Source organism: Dendrobates tinctorius, unplaced genomic scaffold (genome assembly GCF_039654945.1).
Source record: "Dendrobates tinctorius isolate UK_male_01 unplaced genomic scaffold, ASM3965494v1 ptg000326l, whole genome shotgun sequence".
Lineage (NCBI taxonomy): Eukaryota > Metazoa > Chordata > Amphibia > Anura > Dendrobatidae > Dendrobates > Dendrobates tinctorius.
The window spans coordinates 10,037,337-10,057,619 of record NW_027361993.1 but is presented as its reverse complement, the minus strand read 5'-3'; the positions used below and the strand labels follow the sequence as shown (position 1 = coordinate 10,057,619).

Genomic DNA, 20,283 nt, shown 5'->3' with positions numbered 1-20,283 from the left:
CAGCGTAGTGTCCAGAGGTTTGAGGCGCTACCAGGAGACAGGCCAGTACACCAGGAGACGTGGAGGGGGCAGTAAGAGGGCAGCAACCCAGCAGCAGGACCGCTACCTCAGCCTTAGTGCAAGGAGGAACAGAAAGAACACTGCCAGAGCCCCGCAAAATTACCTCCAGCAGGCCACAAATGTGCATGTGCCTGCACAAACGGTTACAAACCGACTCCATGAGGATGGTCTGAGTGCCCGCCATCCACAGATGGGGGTTGTGTTCACAGCCCAACACCGTGCAGGACGCTTGGCATTTGCCACAGAACACAAGGATTGGCAAATTCGCCACTGGCGCTCTGTGCTCTTCAGATCTTCTGATCTGCTGTCACCGCTACTTACAGTGTGCAGAGAGCAGCAGCAGGTAATGACTTAACTGCTGCGTTCTGAAAAGTTTTAAGTAGTGGTGAGTGTTAAAAAATTAAAATTGCAGTTGAATGCATAGTGCTGGGCTACAATAAAATGGCTCCCAGCCTCACCTACAGTTGTAAACTGGGCATGACAGGGGGTGGGCACAGTGGCTACAGCAAAAGAGATAGGGACAGAGACCCGGCCCTGCTCTCATTTGGTGTCTGTAATTGTTGACATGTTGCACACAAGCAGAATACAAATGGCAGCCCCCAGTGCCTGAAGAAAAAAAATAAATAAAAAAAAACTATTACACCGGTCTAGTTAATGTTATATACATGATTCCATAATTACAAATTATTAATAATCATAAAAACATGTGATACATCCTCTTTAAAGGGAACCTGTCAGCAGGATTGTGCACAGTAACCTACAGACAGTGTCAGGTCGGCGCCGTTATACTCATTACAATGATACCCGGTGATGAAATCCGTCTTGTGGTTGTTGTTTAATCTCTATTTTCAGTTTTGAGTTAATGATGATATGCTTGTGCTTCGTGGTGGCCTGTGGGGGCTCTGCATATGGCGCTCTGATTCAGTATTCACCTGTATTGATAATTATTTACCCTAATGATGGGTCATCAATCTAATAGCAATGGAAAACCCTATAAACTATATGTTCAATAATTCCGTAGTTAATAGAAACCTCAGACCTTACATGAGTTAATCTGCATCTACTAACTAAAGCGATAAGAGACAATATCAAATCTGTAGGTAGAGTACCCAAGAATCAACAAGATACGGAAAAATACCTTGATTTATTTCACAATGTTTTTATTTCACGTGTGTGGGTCATTAAGTAGAAAAAGAACCATTTCATGCGAATTCCTGGTTGGGTCTCTCGGATGGACCTCTGCAGGGTGGACCATCTGTTTGGCAGAATAGAAGAAAGACTGACAACCAGACAACATGAATCGCTATGGAGCAGGTAAAGAAATCTATATGCCTTACGGGTGCAGCCAGGGACTCACCCCTCATACAGATGCACAAAATATAGCATCTTTTATTGTAATCTCTGCCTAGGGAATCACAACGGAGACTCTGAGATTACACAAAATACAGGGAAAAATATGGTCGACGGCAGGATTTTAAGGACAAGCCAGGTAGAGACTTGCACACAAGTAGATGAGCAGTTAAAAAAAGGCTAATAAACCCTCTACGTATACAGGGTGAACCAAAATAAGGTGGACAATTTATACATGTATTTGAATAGGGTAGTTACCGTACTTTCCGGCGTATAAGACGACTTTTTAACCCCTGACAATCTGCTTAAAAGTCGGGGGTCGTCTTATACGCCGGGTGTCGTCTTATTCGACGAGTGCATATGGGTGGAGTGGTCCCAATGAACAAGGGTGGGTGTAAATGGTGTTATCATCCCCTTTTTCCTCATTGGTGGCAGCGGTGCGGCGGCTCCTCCTTCAGCAGTGTGGCGGCTCTGTGCTGGGGGTCGGCGGCAGCTCCTCTTTGTTCCGCGTGGGGGCGCTGTGCTGGGGGGTGGCTGCAGAGGCTCTCTGTCCAGCGTCGGGGCTCCTCCGGCATTTCCCCAAAGCCCGGAGGCCCAGGCAGCTCCATTGCTGCTATGTGGTGGCCTCAGGGAAAATAGCCTCCGGAGCCAACGCATGCTCAGATTCAGATCTCGTCCCGAGATCTCGGGAGACAAGATCTGAATCTGAGCATACACGGGCTCCGGCAGCCATTTTCAGGGAGGCCACCGCATCGCAGCAATGGAGCTGCCTGGGCCTCCAGGCTTTGGGGAAATACCGGAGGAGCCCCGACGCTGGACAGAGAGCCTCCGCAGCCGCCCCTCAGCACAGCGCCCCCACGCTGGACAAAGAGGAGCCGCCGATCCCCAGCACAACGCCACCACAGTGCAGATGGAGTAGCCGCCGATCCCCAGCGCAGAGACCGGCAGACAGCACCGCTGCCACCAATGAGGTAAAAGGGGGATGATAACTCCATGTACACCCTCCCCTTTGTCATCGGGACCACTCCCCCGCACCCTGGATATAAGATGACACATGGCATACAAGAAGACCCCTGACTTTTAAGAAAATTTTCTATTTTAGCTGGAAAAGTTGGGGGGTCATCTTATACGCCGGAAAATACGGTACTTACACCAACTTTTGTTTCACCCTGTATATTCAATAAATAGGTGAACACCTCCTGGCACATATCCTGGGCCAAACAACTACAACTCATTTGGACTTTTTGGTATGGTAGAAAAATTGCTCCTATAAACTGATATCCACGACTGGTGTGAATCCGGATGCCGGACCTTCCTACTATTGAACATACAACATGGTAGTGATCAGACAATTTACACCAAGAACCCTCAGGATACTGCATCGATACCCATATGGCAAACCCATTGATCTGCACCCAGCCTTGCCTACTCTGGTTAATGATGGACCAGTGGCATTTCCAGAGCCGTGCAATGCATCACTTTCATATCAATTAGGCCAAAATAAAACCCGTAAAAATATACTTGCATATCCAGAAATGTGGCAACCATGTCCTGCAACGTCAAATGCATCTAGATACAGATAGCTCCTGCCTCCAGATGAACTTAAAAAGATAGTAAAGATCCATTTACACTGCAAGATTATCTGGAATGGGTGATCCTAGGAACGATCAGATTGCAGTCTAACCAGGCTTTCAATCTCACAGTGAACAAAAAAAAAAATGCTTGTTCGTCGGGTGAAATGATCTTTTGTGCTACACAAAAGATCATTGTTCTTGGCAGCACTTCATTCTGTGTAAACAGAAGAGGCTCATGGCGCCTTGGTTCCCGTGATCTGCTCGTCTAAACAGGCTATGATGGGTAAATATTTACCAAAAGGCGGTCATTTAAAAGGGAACCCGACAGCTGATCTAGGGGCAGCAGGTGTCAGACACTGGCTGTACGATTTCAGCGATATAGGTTTTACTCTGAAATGCTGGACGAAGAAGCACAGTAGACTAGATGGATAGGTGGTTCCCTTGCCAGCTCCCTGTGAGTGACAGGTCTCTCCTTGCGTGCGTGAAACCTGCCATTCCAGGTCAGCGGGTGGGAAGAAGCCGCTGCAGACCCACCTGTCCAACTAGTCTCACATACAGCTCGGTCCCCGGTGGTTTTTACTGTTTTCCTCTGAAATATGGCAGCTTTTTAGAGTTAAATATAAGTGGCTAAAATCCTACACCAGTGTATCAGCGCTCAGGTTCTCTTTAACGCAACATGTCGGGTGGTCTCAACCTTCCCTTTAACCTAAAGGTGGTCTCCACAAAATGTAATGCTTTATTGTTCCCTTTTATCAGCAATTTCAGGCAGAGGAGAAATTGATTATATTGTTGGGATGACAGTTAAAGATCCCCAAAAATTTCTGACCCAATGATCATTACTTAAATCATGGATCTATAACACGAGGATCTCACAGAAACCTTTACAAAGGTGTTACTGAAATCATCAGCTCTTATTTTAACACTGCTGCCAACTTTAACGAGATGGTCCATGATCAGAAGAACATGGCTACTTTTCAGACTGGGTAATGCAGCTCAGCTCCATTGAAAATGAATATGATAGAGCTGCAATACCAGACACAACCTATGGGGTGTGCTGTTTTGGGAAGAAAGCGGCCATTTTCATCCAGTTATCAACAACCTTGATAGTGTTCCTTTAAAGGCAGGAAAAAATGCAGATGCATGCATCGTGTAACAGACAGGGAAAGCTGGATGTTCAGTGACATAATGGCATCTCCACGGTTAGCCTACAATTCTCCAGTTGTTGGAGTATTACAACTTTCAGCACAGCAGTGTCAGCTAGGAGTTGTAGTTCGACAATAGTAGGTTTGCACTGACTGCAGACCAAATGTTATGACTGTACCAAGGTGTAAAACCAGGTGATCCCAGAAAGAGACGTGGTTCCGGTAAAACAATGTTGTTTCCTCTGCATATGCTCATTATTATAATATATATTATTTTTGACAACTTTTTTTTTTTCTTCTTTTTTAATAGTTATAGTCTTAAAAAAATGCATCTTGTAGGATTCTTGTGCAGGTAATCCAGGGTAGAGTCTCCAGGTCTGCGATATATGACTTCTTAGTTTCAAAGTTCGCTGATCGCACAGGCTAGCCGTCCGCATCGATCTTGTGAGCTGAAAGAATGGAATAAGAGGCCGCTCATAAAATCACGCTGAGAGCTAATCTCACGGCAGCTTTGTCAGAGGACGTTACCATGCTCTGATAGCCTTCCATGCATGATCTGGTTTTATGTGGCTGTGAAATGTAGAATGTTAGGAAATTCAGGACATGCTGTGGAATTGGGAGTGGGGTGGTAATACTGGAAACTTTTATGTGTGACCCTAGGGGCCAAGGTTTCATGTCGCTATCTATCCTATCATCAAGCATGCAGGCCTCCTAGGGCCCATTTGCTGCCACACACTGGTGTAAATGACAGACCTGTGTTACTAAGCAGAACAGCGGCATGCACAGCTAGGACAAGACGTCATGGGCACTATATGGCACTGACCCATGACAGTTTCAGCTTGACAGCGAAACATGCAGGATTATTTTTCTTCCCAGTTACCCATTTTCTTGCGCCTTATTAAGTCACAGATGTGTTCTGTACATGGGGTGTGCACATTAGTGCTTGATGCAGTTTATTCACCCTTTTTGTGTCTTTCTACTGTCTATCCATTGCTGTTGACTGACAAAATTGGCTTGGTCTGTCCATTTATGATTGGATTTACATGGCATTTGTTTACATAGTTGTATGATCATCATTTTCTGATTTGTCATATTTGGGCTGGATGTTTAGATCTATTTATTCAGTACAACATTTTTATCTGACCTAAGTGTTCGGGCATTAGGATGGATGGTTTAGGGTCACATCCTTATATTGTCTGGTACCTATACGTACCTTTTTAAGTGTTATTTTTTAATGTCTTTAGAAATTTAAGCACAATTTAGAATATATTTTTTAAATCCTCATGATTTATAAGCTCCTTTTTCTTTCTATGGATGATTAGGTATTTACAATTCAGTTCAGTATGATATTATATTTGGCAATTAACCATCTTTGGTTATGCTTTCCTATATGGCACTGATGGAGCATAATAAGTATAGCACTATTTAGGCACACTGATGTAATATTTGGACCTACTATACATTAATTGCCTGAACTTTATATGGTTCTATGTATCTGGTTTGGTAGTGCTTTCTGGTCAATGTTTATCTGAGTGTTATGTTGCATAGTCTGGGCTTTATATCTCGGCCCTGTGGGATTAGTTCATGGAACTACGAAGGCGATAGTTGGCATTGTGCGGGAACCTTATGGTATTATTTAGTTGGGCACTGTGAAGCATTGTCTCTGGACTTTATGGCACTGGGTTGGCGTTGTGCAGAAACCTTATGGTATAATTTATATGGGCACTGCAAGGCGTTGTCCGAAACATGGATTTTTGTGATAAAATCACCGTAAAATCCTTTTCTCCGAGACGCTCATTGGGGGACACAGGTACTGTGGGTGTATGCTACTGCGCCTGGAGGCTGACACTAAGTGAAAAAAAGAGGTTAGCTCCTCCGCCGCCGTCTACACCCTCGCCCTGATTGCGGGCGGAAACCAGTTTGGTACAAAAGCAGTGGGAGATCAAACATAAGACAAAAAAAAACTTAATGCAAGTAACAACACGTCTAGAAAAGAACCCACCAAGTATTATAAATACATATTAATAAAAATAAACAAGAGCCAACTGGCTAACAGGGTGGGTGCTGTGTCCCTCAATGAGCGTCTCGGAGAAAAGGATTTTACGGTGAGTTTATCACAAAAATCCATGTTTCTCCTTCGCTTCATTGGGGGACACAGGTACTGTGGGACATCCTAAAGCAGTCCTTGGGTGGGAAGTTGACTCACCGATCCAAGCTACATGCACCTCCTGCCTAAAGGTGCGCCACCACTGCTTGGAGAATCCTTCTACCCAGGCTCGCGTCCGCTGAAGCCTGAGTATGGATATTGTAGTGCTTGGCGAATGTGTGCAAGCTGGACCAGGTTGCCGCCTTGCAAACCTGTTCTGCCGATGCCTGGTGCCGGAGAGCCCAAGAGGCACCCACTGCCCGAGTAGAGTGTACTCTGATCCCTGCTGGAACCGGTGTGCCGCTGATGTGGTAAGACTCCTGAATAGTCAAACGAATCCACCTAGCTATGGTCGATCTTGAGGCAGCGAGCCCCTTCCTACGACCCTCGGGGAGCAGGAACAGCGCTTCTGACTGACGAAAGGGTGCCGTTCGTGAGAGCTCTCACCAGATCCAACGTATGAAGAGCACTTTCCACACGGTGTACTGGTGCCGGACTAAAAGAGGGCAAAACAATATCCTCGCTAATGTGAAACGAGGAAACGACCTTAGGCAGAAAGGGAGGAGCTGGCCTGAAAACCACCTTATCCGTGTGGAAAATCAGAAACGGGGCTCGACAGGACAGACCTGCCAGCTCCGAGACCCGCCTGAGTGAGGTTATAGCTACGAGGAATACCACCTTCCAGGAAAGGTACGAAAAGGAGACATCCTGTAGCGGTTCGAACGGTGATTCCTGCAGAACACCTAGGACCAGGTTAAGGTCCCCAGGCATCCATAGGCGCCTTATAGGGAGGTACCAAGTAGGAGACTCCCTGGCTGAAAGTTTTTACCTGCAAATTGGTAGCAATTCTGCGCTTGAACAGGACGGATAAAGCCGATATGTCTCCTGAGAGAACTTGGGGCCAAACCTGAGTCTAAGCCAGACTGGAGAAAGGCCAAAATGTTGGGAATAGAGAATCTCAGCAGAGAACAACCATGGTCCCGACACCATGAGAAGAAAACCTTCCAGGTGTGGTGGTAAATTCGTGCTAAGGCGGGCTTCTGGGCGCTAACCATTGTAGCAACCACCTCACGCCCAAACCCCGCCTGGGTCAGAATCCAAGATTCAAGGGCCAAGCCGTCAAACACAGGGCCCCTGAGTTCGGGTGGAAGAGCCCTGGGAAAGCAGATCTGGGCATTCTGGCAGCAACCAGGGAACGTCGGCGAGTAGCTGCACTAGGTCTGCGTACCATGCCCGACGGGGCCAATCTGGAGCCAGCAGAATCACTGGAACCCCTTCTGCCTTGATCTTCTTGATGACTCTCGGAAGCAGTGGCAGCGGGGGAAATAGGTATGGGAGGCGAAACTGGCTCCATGGCAGAACCAACGCATCCACGGCGATGGCCTGCGGGTCCCAGGACCGAGCGACAAATGAGGGCACCTTGGCGTTCACCCTGGAGGCCATTAGGTCCACATCCGGAGTTCCCCACCGTTGGCAAATTTGCTGGAAGACCTCGGGGTGTAGTGACCATTCCCTGGACGCAAGACCTGCCGGCTGAGGAAGTCTGCCGCCCAGTTCTCTACGCCCGGGATGTGGACTGCCGATATCACCGAGTGGCTCCTCTCGGCCCAGTGAAGAACATGCCCCACCTCGCGCATGGTTGCTCTGCTGCGGGTGCCCCCCTGATGATTTATGTAAGCCACAGCCGTGGCGTTGTCGGATTGAATCCGGATGAGGCGGCCTGCTAGAAGATGATGAAAATGTTGCAGAGCCAGCCGGATTGCTCGTATCTCTAACAAGTTGATTGGGAGGAGTGCCTCCTGCGGCGACCACCGTCCCTGGGTCGTGTGATGGCGAAAAACCGCTCCACAGCCGAGGAGGCTGGCGTCGGTTGTGACCACCAGCCAATGGTCTGGGGGAAAAGGACCTGATTGTCCACCACCCGACTGCCTGTCTCACCTGCGTGGACAACTGGCACTGGTGATCGAGCGTGAATGGGTTCTTGTCCCAGGCTGACTAGAGGGCATGCTGCAGGGGGCGAAGATGGAGCTGGGTGAACAGTATCGCTTTCATTGCTGCCACCATCATCCTAGGGAATGCAGAAACGGATGATATGAGGAACTGGTTGACGAAGTATCCGGACTCCCTGCCGGAGAGCTAGGGCCTTGTCTCGAGGGAGAATTACCAACCCTCAGGAGGTGTCGAAGATCGTTCCTAAGAAGGAAATCCTTTGGCCTGGGACAAGGGAAGATTTCTTCAGGTTGACCAACCACCCTAAGCGGAAAAGAGTATCTAGCGTGATGTGGACATTCTTCTCGCACGCCCGAAATGAAGGGCCCTTGACCAAGAGGTCATCTAGGTAAGTTAAGACGACTAAGCCCCAGGAGTGCAGGATGGCCATGACGACTGCCATGACCTTTGTGAACACTCTGGGGGCGGTTGGTAGCCCGAAGGGCAGCACTGCGAACTGGAAGTGTAGACCGTTGATGGCGAAGCGTAGAAATCTTTGATGAGGAGGAAAAATGGGGATATGTAGGTAGGCGTCCTGGATATCGATAGAGGCCAAATACTCTCCCTGCCCCATGGCAGATATGACTGAACGGAGAGAAACAATCCGGAAAGGTCTGATCCTGATAAATCTGTTCAGGAGCTTCAGATCTAAAATGGGCCTGACAGTCCCGTCCTTTTTGGGGACCGTGAACAGGTTGGAATAGAAGCCCTGAGCTTTCTCATTTTCTGGTACGGGAATAATGACTCCGTTGTGCTGGAGCAATTCGATGGCCCTTAGTAAAGCCCTTGCCCGGGTATCTACTTTGGGAGGACGGGAAAGAAAAAATAGTCTTGGGGGGTACCTGACAAATTCTATCTTGTACCCAGAGGACACCAGCTCTCTTACCCATGTGTCGTGTGCGACGGAGAGCCAGATGTGGCGAAACCAGAGTAGGCGACCGCCTACCATGCTGATGTCGCCTGGCAAATGCCTCGAGTCATTTGGCTGAGGACCTCTGGGACCTGGGTCCCCTTGACCTGGGCTGGTGAGCGCGCATCCTCCCCAACGGGTGTGCTCTATGAGGCTTGACTATCCCTGTCCTGGTTGGGGCGATCTGAAGCGGCGGAGTTGGTTGCTGCAGTCCACCCGGTGTTGCGAAAGGCCCGGAAACGTGGCTGAAACTGGTGACGAACCGGTTGTTTGACCCTCTGTTGAGGGAGAAAACCGCTCTTCCCCCCTGTGGAGTAAGAGATGAGCTGATCTAACTTTTCTCCAAATAGGCGGCCGCTCTGGTAAGGCAGAGAAGTCAAGGATTTCTTGGAGGTTGAATCGGCCCGCCATGTCCTTAACCATAGAGCTCTCCTAATGGAAATTGCATTCGCGGCAGCAAGTGCCGCGCAGTTGGCCGCATCTAAATATGCACTGATTAAGTATTCCCCGGCCATAGCGATCTGATTTACGATCTCTGATACCTCTGTTGGTAGGTCCATATCCTGCAAGGCTCTATTCAATGACTGACCAAGAAATCATGGCCTTGGCTACCCACGTTGACGCGAACGAGGGAGAGTGCTAACCCTGATGCCTCAAACACTGAGCGAGCCAAGCTCTCTATGAGGCGATCAGTGGGATCCTTAATAGAAGAACCACTAGGTATGGATAACAGAGTTTTAGAGGCCAAGCGTGACACGGGTGGATCTACCGTTGGGGATTCCGCCCATTTTTTACGGAGATCCGCGGCAAACGGATACCGTGCTTTGAGCTCCTTCTGGCCCGAGAATCGCCTGTCTGGCCGCTCCCTGTGTCGTTGCACTATGTCCTCAAATTCTGGGTGAGTGCAAAATACTCTATGAGGCAGCTTGACTCTTAAATGACACCTTATGGCCTGAAGTCAAGGTGGAATCATCCTCAATCCCTAGAGTCTGGTTGACGGCCTCGATGAGGCTGTCAACTGTTTCCTGGTAACCCGGGGTATCTAGGTCAAAGGGTTCGTCCGAGTCGTAATCTGTGCTTTGCCCGCTTTTAACTACCGTTGAAGGAGAGCGAGAAGCAGAACTCATGGATGCCGAGGCACCAGATGGACCAGGAGACGCCGTGTGGGTTCATTTCCCCCACGCCAGCCTGGAGTAAGAGCGGCCCCTGCAGGCCGGAGCCTCCTGTGAGGTGGAGGACCCCTCTAAGACAGGCGAGCCACTATCCCTGCCCCTATCTGGGGTGCAAAGGGACTCGATTGGCGTTGCTCTCGTAAGAGACGCCATAGACTGCGACAGAGATAGAGCCCATTCCGGGGGACTTGGTACACTGGGCTCGGTCACAGGGGAGGGCTCCTGGGCGCGTTCGGAATCGCAGGATTCGCATAATTGCTTGCTCTGCGCCTGAAGAAAAGCGGACCGACAGGAGATGCATGCAGCGTATAGAAACGTGTGCGTCTTAACTTTTACGGACATGCTGTATCTGCCAGGTATCAGCACTGCAGACCGCTGGGGGAGAGCATGCACTCTTCGTTTTTCACCTAGCGTGGCCTCTCGGGGGTTGGGGAGTAGCATTTACCCTAGTCTTGTGCCCCCTGGAAGCGCAGAGCGTCGCTCAATTCAAAAATGTGCGCGCATCAGCTGCGGGCAGGCCGCCGGATGAAGAAGGGGTCCTGGGGGCGGTACTTCCACTTGCGGCCTAGCATCGTTCTGAAGCCAGGGGCTAAATTTCTTTGGCGCCCGCCCAGGCCACGGGGGGTGGGCCCGCCAGAAGTGACGCGCGAAGGAGGGTGGAACTTCCGCCCGCGGCCTAGCGCCAGCCGGAGCCGGAGGCTAGATTTACAATGTCCGCCCGCTGCGGGGGGGGGGGCGGACCCGTCGGTAACAGAGACCTAGGCCCCAGACGCCCGGAAACGCGCAATGGCACTGTTCCATAGCGGTGCTGCACCGCTCTGAATCCCAGGAGAACGGGCTAAGGGTCGCCAGCCCTGTGGAATGCTGCTGCAGGAGCCCTCCCAGGCCATTCCGGTCCTGAGGCTCCAGCTGCTTAGCGGCGCCACCTTATGAACGCAGTCACGCTCAGCCTAGAATCGCCGGTGGCACCTTCAGCTCCAGCCCTGGTTAGAGGGGAGGGGGGCTGTATAAAGGATGGTGCAGGCACCCTAGCTCCATCTCTCCCTCCAGGGGATGAGGAGAGGGACTGTCCGCTGCCTTGCAGCACCGCAGTCTAGCATTGGTGGTGCAGTGGGGGCCGCACGGTCTACGCTTGTGCCTCTGTACAGCCTACGCTTGTGCCTCTGTACAGCCTAGGGTTTCAAAACCCTAGGGTGGTCAGGGCTAAGTCGGGCATCATGTCCCACGTCGCTGGAGAGGATATGTGGAGGCGACACTCACACGTGCTCGCCCGTTGTTGGTTTGGGGAGATCAAACCCTTTCAATAGGGTCCGTCGCCCCTGTCTCATTTTCATAGAGAAACAAAAAAAAAAAGTGAGTCTGGAAAAAGACAGACGTGTGTGCCTGCAACAGACACTAAGCATGAACTGGTTTCCGCCCGCAATCGGGGCGAGGGCGTATACGGCGGAAGAGGAACTAACCTCTTTTTTTTCCACTTAGTGTCAGCCTCCAGGCGGCAGTAGCATACACCTACAGTACCTGTGTCCCCCAATTAGGCGAAGAGAAATTGTCATGGCACTATCAAGCGCTGGTTGCAATCTATAGGAAATGTATTGCAATATTTATATGGACACTGAGGGGCATGCCCTGCAAGTTTTTTGCTACAATTCATCAGTGCATTGTGTGGTCTTATTTGAAACTTCCTGGCACTAATTTCAGGGGGTTGTGTGGCAATGTCTAGGAACTTTATGACATAGTTGGAGTTGTGTGGTATTGCCAGGGTACTTTATGACATTATTAATTGGAGAATTGCGTGACATCATCCAGGAACTTGGTGCTACTTAGTACTACAATTATAAATAGAGAGCATGAGAATGGCAGCATGCCACCTTCCTACAATGTTCTATGAACCGGACTATAAACTCACACTGCTTTGGTATCCTAAGTGCCTCATTGTCTCCAGACATTACTTGGTGCATAACCCCTCTGAATTGGTAAAGGATCTTGAGGCTTTTATCTTCTCCGATACAAGGGTCATAGAACCCCGGTAGTCCAGCCTGCGGAGGAAACAGACAGGATTAGATGCCACAGGGACAAGGGCAGATCTTCATTCTGGATGTCAGATATATACCCAACAGGGTCACGATGCCCAGGGAAATCTATAGGAAGCAAATGGAAAACAATTGTGCATTTACCTTTGACGCTTCTGTGAGGATCAACTTTGAGTCTTTGACCAAGCACTGCAGGGGCACAGTCACATCGATGACTTTCACTCGCTCATTCTTTCGACTGTTATCAGTGACAAATTTACCATACCAGGCATTCAATATGATCAAACCTGAAACACAAAAATATATCTTTGTGGTGAAATTTACAGAGGACCGGTCAGCACTCATTTTAGGAAATACATGTATCCCCCATAAGAAAACCTGTTCTTAAAACTCTACATTTTACAGTTCCTCTGTTAATCCACCTGGAAACATGTGAATTAATTGACGACTGGGTGTTACCATACTGACCATGTAATTATTAGCCAGCTCAGCACCATCTATCTGGACCCCGAGAGCGTCCTAGGCTATGTTGTGAGGCGAAATATTAACCCTGCGCGTTCCAATTCACCAATTTTGCCCCTATCTACATAATGGGGAAAAAGGGTGTGTATCAAGCCCCGCCCCTCATTATGATGTCATAATGGTTGCCATGGCGACGCTGATGTCATCATAGGTTTCAAGCCCCGCCGCTCATTATGATGTCATAATGGTTGACTATGGGATGGAGGATGTGTGATGGGTATATGGGCACTGGACTATGGGATGGAGGATATGTATGACGGGTATATGGGCACGGGACTATGGGATGGCAGATATGCATGATGGGTAAATGGGCACGGGACTATGGGATGGAGGATATGTATGATGGGTATATGGGCACTGGACTATGGGATGGTGAATATGTATGATGGGTATATGGGCATGGGACTATGAGATGAAGGATGTGTGATGGGTATATGGGCACTCGACTATGGGAAGGAGGATATGTATGATGGGTTTATGGGCACGGGCCTATGCGATCGTGGATATGTATGATGGGTATATGGGCACGGGACTATGGGATGGAGGATGATTATAATTTGTTATAACTAGCCACAGTTAGTTACTATGCCCGAGCAGCACCGGGCTCTTCAGCTAGTATATATATAAAACTGAATGTATGTGTGTATCACCAACCAATCACGAAGCACCTTTCATTTCACCAAAGCTGTTCAAAAGAAGCTGAGCTGTGATTGGTTGCTATGAGCAACAGTTTTCCTTGCAACCAATCACCAAGCATCTCTCATTTCACCAGAGCTGGTTAAAAGAAGCTGGTTGCTATGAGCAAGTTTTCCCACTTGACAACACCTCAGCAGACACTGAAATGGTGGGAGAAATCTAGCATCCCTGGGAACATAAGCTCCCAGCCATTGTCTGCCCCCCAGAAAGGAGCAGCGAGCACATGACAGAAATGAATCCCACCCTCCCGTGCCTATATACCTATCATACATCCTCCATACCAAACTGTCAAAGTGTGAAAAAACGGATCCGTTGCATATTTGCAAAAAACTGGTGCACCGGATCCAGTTTTTGGACGGATCCGTCGTAGCAGCCAGTGTATGAAATTTAAAAGAACAGAACTCTGGAAAAGAAGAGAGAGACCCCAGGGTCTCTTAAAGGGATCATCTAAAGACATACTAATAGGGAATTAAGGGATCATCTAAAGACATACTAATAGGGAATTTAGATTGTTAGCCCCATCGGGGACAGTGATGATAATGTGTGCAAACTGTAAGGCGCTGCGGAATATGTAGCGCTATATAAAAATAAAAATTATTATTATTTATTATCATTGGTATGGAAGTTAGGGCAAATCCACACTGCGCTTTGGTACTGACCCCAGGCCTTTCTTAAAGGGTTCCTCGGTATGGAAATCAGGGCAATTGCCTTCAAATGCTCCGGTACTGACCCCAGGGTCTCTTAAAGGGATCTCCTGTATGGAAGTTAGGCCAAATCCCTCAGCGCTCTGATTCTGACTCCAGAGTTCTATTAAAGGGATCACTGGTATGCAAGTAAGGGCAAATCCACTCAGCGCTCTGGTTCTGATCCCAGGCTCTCTTAAAGGGATCCCCAGTATGGAAGTGATGGCAAATCCACTCTGTGATTTGGTACTGACCCCAGGCCTCTCTTAAAGGGATCCCCGGAATGGAAGTTAGGACCGTTCCACTCAGCGCTCTGGTTCTGACCCCAGACTGACGGGATGATGTGGGATATTAGGGGGAGTAGTCCGGTGGCTCTGGCTGACGGGATGATGTGGGATAATAGTTGTAGTTGTCTGGTGGTTCTGGCGGACAAGATGATGTGGGATATTATGGGTAGTAGTCCGGAGGCTGTGACAGGATGATGTGGGATATTAGTGGCAGTTATCCGGTTGCTTTGGTTGACGGGATGATGCGGGATATTCGGGGTAGTAGTCCGGCGGCTGTGACGGGATGATGTGGGATATTAGTAGTAATTGTACGATGGCTCTGGCTGACAGGATGATGTGGGATATTAGGGGAAGTAGTCCGGTGGCTCTGGCTGACGGGGCGATGTTGGATATTGGGGGTAGTAGTCCGGTAGCTCTGGCTGACGAGATGATGTGGGATATTATAGTGAATGTGGCTATGCGGAGTGGGTGGGGCTCTACACTCAGCTTTATACAATATATATATATATATATATATATATATATATATATATATATATATATATATATATATATATATATATATATATATATATATATAGATATATATAGATATAATCATTATAATTTGTTATAACTAACCATAGTTAGTTACTATGTCCGAGCAGTGCCGGGCTCTTCAGCTAGTAACTACATAAAGATGACATTTCTGGTCAGTACAGATAACTAAAAAAAAAACAAACAAACAAAATTTTATTTCAATCTTACCCATTCTAGATTCTTCTGCTTCTATGATCCTCCGTACAGACTCCTGCATTAATCGTACCTAAGGTTTTAAAGACACATTGAGGGTCATATTGCAGAACTTTTCATTACAGAAGATTTCATGAAAGAGTAAATGATACATGAATGATAGAAGTAGAAAGCAGATAAGCTTCCCTCCACCGGTATTGTCAGTCTGTAGGATTTTGGCTCAGTGGTTAGTACTGCAGCCTTGCGGCGCTGGGGTCCTGGGTTCAAATCCCACCAAGGACATCTGCAAGGAGTTTGTATATTCTCCCCGTGTTTGCGTGGGTTTCCTCCGGGATACTCCGGTTTCCTCCGGGATACTCCGGTTTCCTCCGGGATACTCCGGTTTCCTCCCACACTCCAAAGACATACTGATAGGGAATTTAGATTATGAGCCCCATCAGGGTGCCAGTAATGTCTGTAAAGCGCTGTACAATTAATGGTGCTATATAAATGAGTAAAATAAATAATTTTTCTGCATGATTCTGAAACAGGCTATTGTTCAGGTTGCATAAGTAGTGCAGCTCCTCCAGGATGACATTCATGTGTGCCATTGCAGGGTTACCAAGACCAGGGCTGTTACACAAAAAAAAGCTGGACGGGGTCATAGAAGGGCATCAACTCAAAAATAAGACTTGAGGAGTTCCAGGAGGAGCATGGCAAGAGTCTTACACAATGACCTTCATTGTCTACTGGTGTGCATGTTTCTGACCAAACTATGAGAAACAGACTCCATGAGCCCGAGAACCCGACATCACTATCAGTAACCTGACTGCTGCTAGGTACCGGGATGAAATCACCAGGGCCATTATCAGACCTGACACTGGTGCAGAGGTTCCTGGGTTCCTCCTGGTACAAGACCATACCCAACTCTTTTCTCCGAGACGCTCATTGGGGGACACAGAGACTGTGGGTGTATGCTTCTGCCGCTAGGAGGCTGACACTAAGTGAAAAAAAAGAGGTTAGCTCCTCCTCTGCAGTATACACCCTCGCCCCTATTGCAGGCGGAAATCAGTTTGGTACCAAAGCAGTAGGAGGACAACAAAATCAACCTCAATACAGGTACACCATGTCCAAAGGAAAAACACCACCAAACTTATCAAATAAGTATACACATATTAATTTAAACAAAACAAGAGCCAACTGGCTATCAGGGTGGGTGCTGTGTCCCCCAATGAGCGTCTCGGAGAAAAGGATTTTACGGTGAGTTTATCACAAAAATCCCTGTTTCTCCTTCGCCTCATTGGGGGACACAGAGACTGTGGGACGTCCTAAAGCAGTCCCTGGTTGGGAGTTAACTCACTGATCCAAGCTACATGCACCTCTTGTTTAAAGGTACGCCACTGCTGCTTGGAGAATCCTTCTACTCAGGCTCGCATCCGCTGAGGCCTGAGTATGGATATTATAATGTTTGGCAAACGTGTGCAGGTTGGACCAGGTTGCTGTCTTGCAAACCTGTTCCGTTGAAGCCTGATGCCGAAGCGCCCAAGAGGCGCCCACTGCCCGAGTAGAGTGCGCACTGATCCTTGCTGGAATCGGCGTGCCTCTAATGCGGTAGGACTCCTGAATAGTCAAACGAATCCATCGGGCTATGGTCGATTTTGAGGCAGCGAGTCCCTTCCTGCGCCCTTCGGGGAGCACGAACAGCATGTCCGTCTGACGAAAGGGTGCCGTCCTCGACACGTACTTCCAGAGGGCTCTTACCAGGTCTAACGTGTGAAGAGCCTTTTCCATACGGTGCACCGGTGCTGGACAAAAAGAAGGCAAGACAACATCTTCATTAATGTGAAAAGAGGACACTACCTTCGGCAGAAACGGAGGGGCTGCTCTGAGCACCACCTTATCCTTATGGAAAGCGATGAATGGAGCTCGGCAGGATAGGGCCGCCAGCTCTGAAACCCGCCTGATAGAAGTGATGGCCACTAGGAACACCACTTTCCAGGAAAGGTACCTCAAAGAGACGTCCTGAAGCGGTTCAAAAGGAGCTTCCTGCAGAACACTTAGGACCAGGTTAAGGTCCCAGGCGTCCATAGGCGCCTTATAGGGAGGTACCGAGTGGGAGACTCCCTGGATGAAAGTCTTCACCTGCAGATTGGTAGCAATTCTGCGCTGGAACAGGATGGATAAGGCCGATATATGTCTCCTAAGGAAACTTGGGGCCAAACCTGAGTCTAGCCCCGACTGGAGGAAAGCCAAGATGTTGGGGATCGAGAATCTCAGCGGAGAAACACCACGGCCTCGACACCAAGCGAAGAACACCTTCCAGGTGTGGTGGTAAATTCGTGCTGAAGCAGGCTTCCGGGCGCCAATCATTGTATCGACCACCTTGCTCCCGAACCCTGCCTGGGTTAGAATCCAAGATTCATCGGCCATGCCGTCAAACACATGGCCCCTGAGTTCGGGTGGCAAATCGGCCCTTGAGAGAGAATATCCGGGCGCTCTGGTAGGCGCCAAGGGATGTCGGCGAGCAGCAGCATTAGATCTGCGTACCACGCTCGACGGGGCCAATCTGTGGCAAGTGGAATTGCCTGGACCCCTTCCGTCTTGATCTTGTTGACGACTCTCGGAAGTAGTGGTAGCGGGGGAAATAGATATTGGAGGCAAAACTGGTTCCATGGCAGAACCAACGCATCCACAGCGATTGCCTTCGGGTCCCTGGCCCGAGTGACATATGTGGGCACCTTGGCGTTCACTCTGGAAGCCATCAAGTCCACATCCAGAGTTCCCCACCGTTGACAAATCTGCTGAAAGACCTTGGGATGTAGAGACCACTCTCCGGACGCAAGACCCTCCTGGCTGAGAAAGTCTGCCGCCCAGTTTTCCACGCCCGGGATGTGAACTGCCGAAATCACCGAGTGGTTTGCTTCGGCCCACTGAAGAACACGTCTCACCTCACGCATGGTTGCTCTGCTGCGAGTGCCCCCTTGGTGATTTATGTAAGCCACCGCCGTGGCATTGTCTGATTTCGGACAGGGCGGCTTGCTAGAAAGTGATGGAACTTCTGCAGTGCCAACCGGATTGCTCGTATCTCCAATAAATTGTTTGGGAGGTGTGCCTCCTGTGGCGACCACCGTCCCTGGGTTGTGTGGTGGTGAAACACCGCTCCCCAGCCGAGGAGACTGGCGTCGGTTGTCACCGCCAGCCAATGATCTGGAGGAAAGGGTTTCCCCTGGGTCAGAGAGGAACTGGTTATCCACCATCCGAGCGACTGCATGACTTCAGAGGACAGGCGACACCGCCGATCGAGCGTGAAAGGGTTCTTGTCCCAGGCTGACAAGAGGGCGTGCTGCAGGGGGCGAAGATGGAACTGGGCGAAAGGTATCGCTTCCATTGCTGCCACCATTTTTCCTAGACGCCTCATCCCAGATCGATGGTATGAGGGACTGGTTGGCGAAGTGTCTGGACTCACTGCCGGAGAGCTAGTACCTTTTCCTGTGGGAGAATCACCAATCCTCGGCAACTGTCGAAGATAATTCCTAAGAAAGAGATCTTCTGAGCTGGCACAAGGGATGACTTCTTCACATTGGCCAACCACCCTAAGCGGGCAAGAGTATCCAGCGTGATGCTGACATTTTCCTCGCATGCCCGTATTGACGGGCCCTTGACCAAGAGGTCGCCAGATAAGGGACGACGACTATGCCTCGAGAATGCAGTATGGCCATGACAACTGCCATAACCTTTGTGAACACTCTGGGAGCCGTGGCTAGCCCGAAGGGTAGCGCTACGAACTGAAAATGTCGACCGTTGATGGCGAAGCGTAGGAACCTCTGATGAGGAAAAATGGGAATATGCAGATATGCATCTTGGATGTCTATTGAGGCCAAGTATTCTCCCTGCTCCATGGCCGATATGACTGAACGGAGAGACTCCATCCGGAAATGTCTGATCCTGATGAATCTGTTTAGAAGCTTCAGTTCCAACACACGCCTGACAGACCCGTCCTTTTTGGGAACTGCAAAAAGGTTGGAAAAGAAACCCTGAGCCCTTTCGTGTTCCGGCACTGGAATAATGACTCCGCTGTGCTGGAGCAATTTGATGGCTCCCAATAGAGCCCTTGCCTGGGCATCTACCCTGGGAAGTCGGGAAAGAAGAAACAGTCTTGGGGGGGGTCTCTGATAAATTCCATTTTGTAACCTGAGGACACCAATTCTTTTACCCATGCGTCGTGAGCGACGTTGGCCCAGACGTGGTGTAAACAGAGTAGGCGGCCGCCCACCTTGCTGGTGTCGTCTGGTAAAGACCTCGAGTCATTTGGCCGATCTGGCCTGTTGAGCACGCATTCTCCCCAATGGGTTAGTTCTACATGAGACCTGCCGCTCCCTATCCTGGTTGAGGCGGCCTGAGGCGGCGGAATTGGGTCCCGTAGTCTACCCGGGGTTGCGAAAAGCCCAAAAACGTGCCTGAACCGGGTGACGAAAAAGCGGTTTAACCTTTTGTTGAGGGAGAAACCCGCTCTTTCCTCCAGTGGAATCTGAGATAAGTTGATTCAACTTTTCCCCAAATAGGCGGCCATACTGATAAGGCAGGGAAGTCAAGGACTTCTTGGAAGTAGAATCCAAAGATGCATCCAAAGCTGCATTAATAACAAAGTCTCCGGCCATCGCCATCTGACCTGCGACCTCCGAAATCTCTGCAGGTAGATCCTGCTCCTGCGCGACCTTGTTTAATGTTTTTGACCATGATATCATAGCCTTAGCTACCCAAGTTGCTGCGAACGAGGGAGCGAGTGCAGACCCTGACGCCTCATACAGTATACTGAACGAGCTAGGCTCTCAATAAGGCGGTCCGTGGGATCCTTAATTGAGGAAACAGTAGGGACAGATAAGAGGGTCTTAGTGGCCAGGCGTGAAACCGGAGGATCCACTATCGGGGATTCCATCCATTTTTTACGGAGGTCCGGAGCAAACGGACACCTCGTTTCGAGTGCCTTTTGACCCGAGAAACGCCGGTCTGG

At 49.3% G+C, this 20,283-nt stretch overlaps 1 protein-coding gene across 1 annotated transcript in view; it reads right to left on the bottom strand.

Moving 5' to 3' along the window:
* Window positions 1–3,697: 3,697 nt before the first annotated feature.
* DNAJC11 (DnaJ heat shock protein family (Hsp40) member C11) overlaps window positions 3,698–20,283 on the bottom strand; it is a 202,317-nt gene continuing 185,731 nt past the window's right edge. The window contains exons 13-16 of the mRNA XM_073561729.1: window positions 15,309–15,366; window positions 12,518–12,660; window positions 12,250–12,379; window positions 3,698–4,575 (exon numbers count right to left, since the gene is read on the bottom strand). Coding sequence (XP_073417830.1) covers window positions 4,550–4,575; window positions 12,250–12,379; window positions 12,518–12,660; window positions 15,309–15,366 — 357 coding nt within the window. The 3' untranslated portion in view covers window positions 3,698–4,549. The remainder of the gene's footprint in view (window positions 4,576–12,249; window positions 12,380–12,517; window positions 12,661–15,308; window positions 15,367–20,283) is intronic.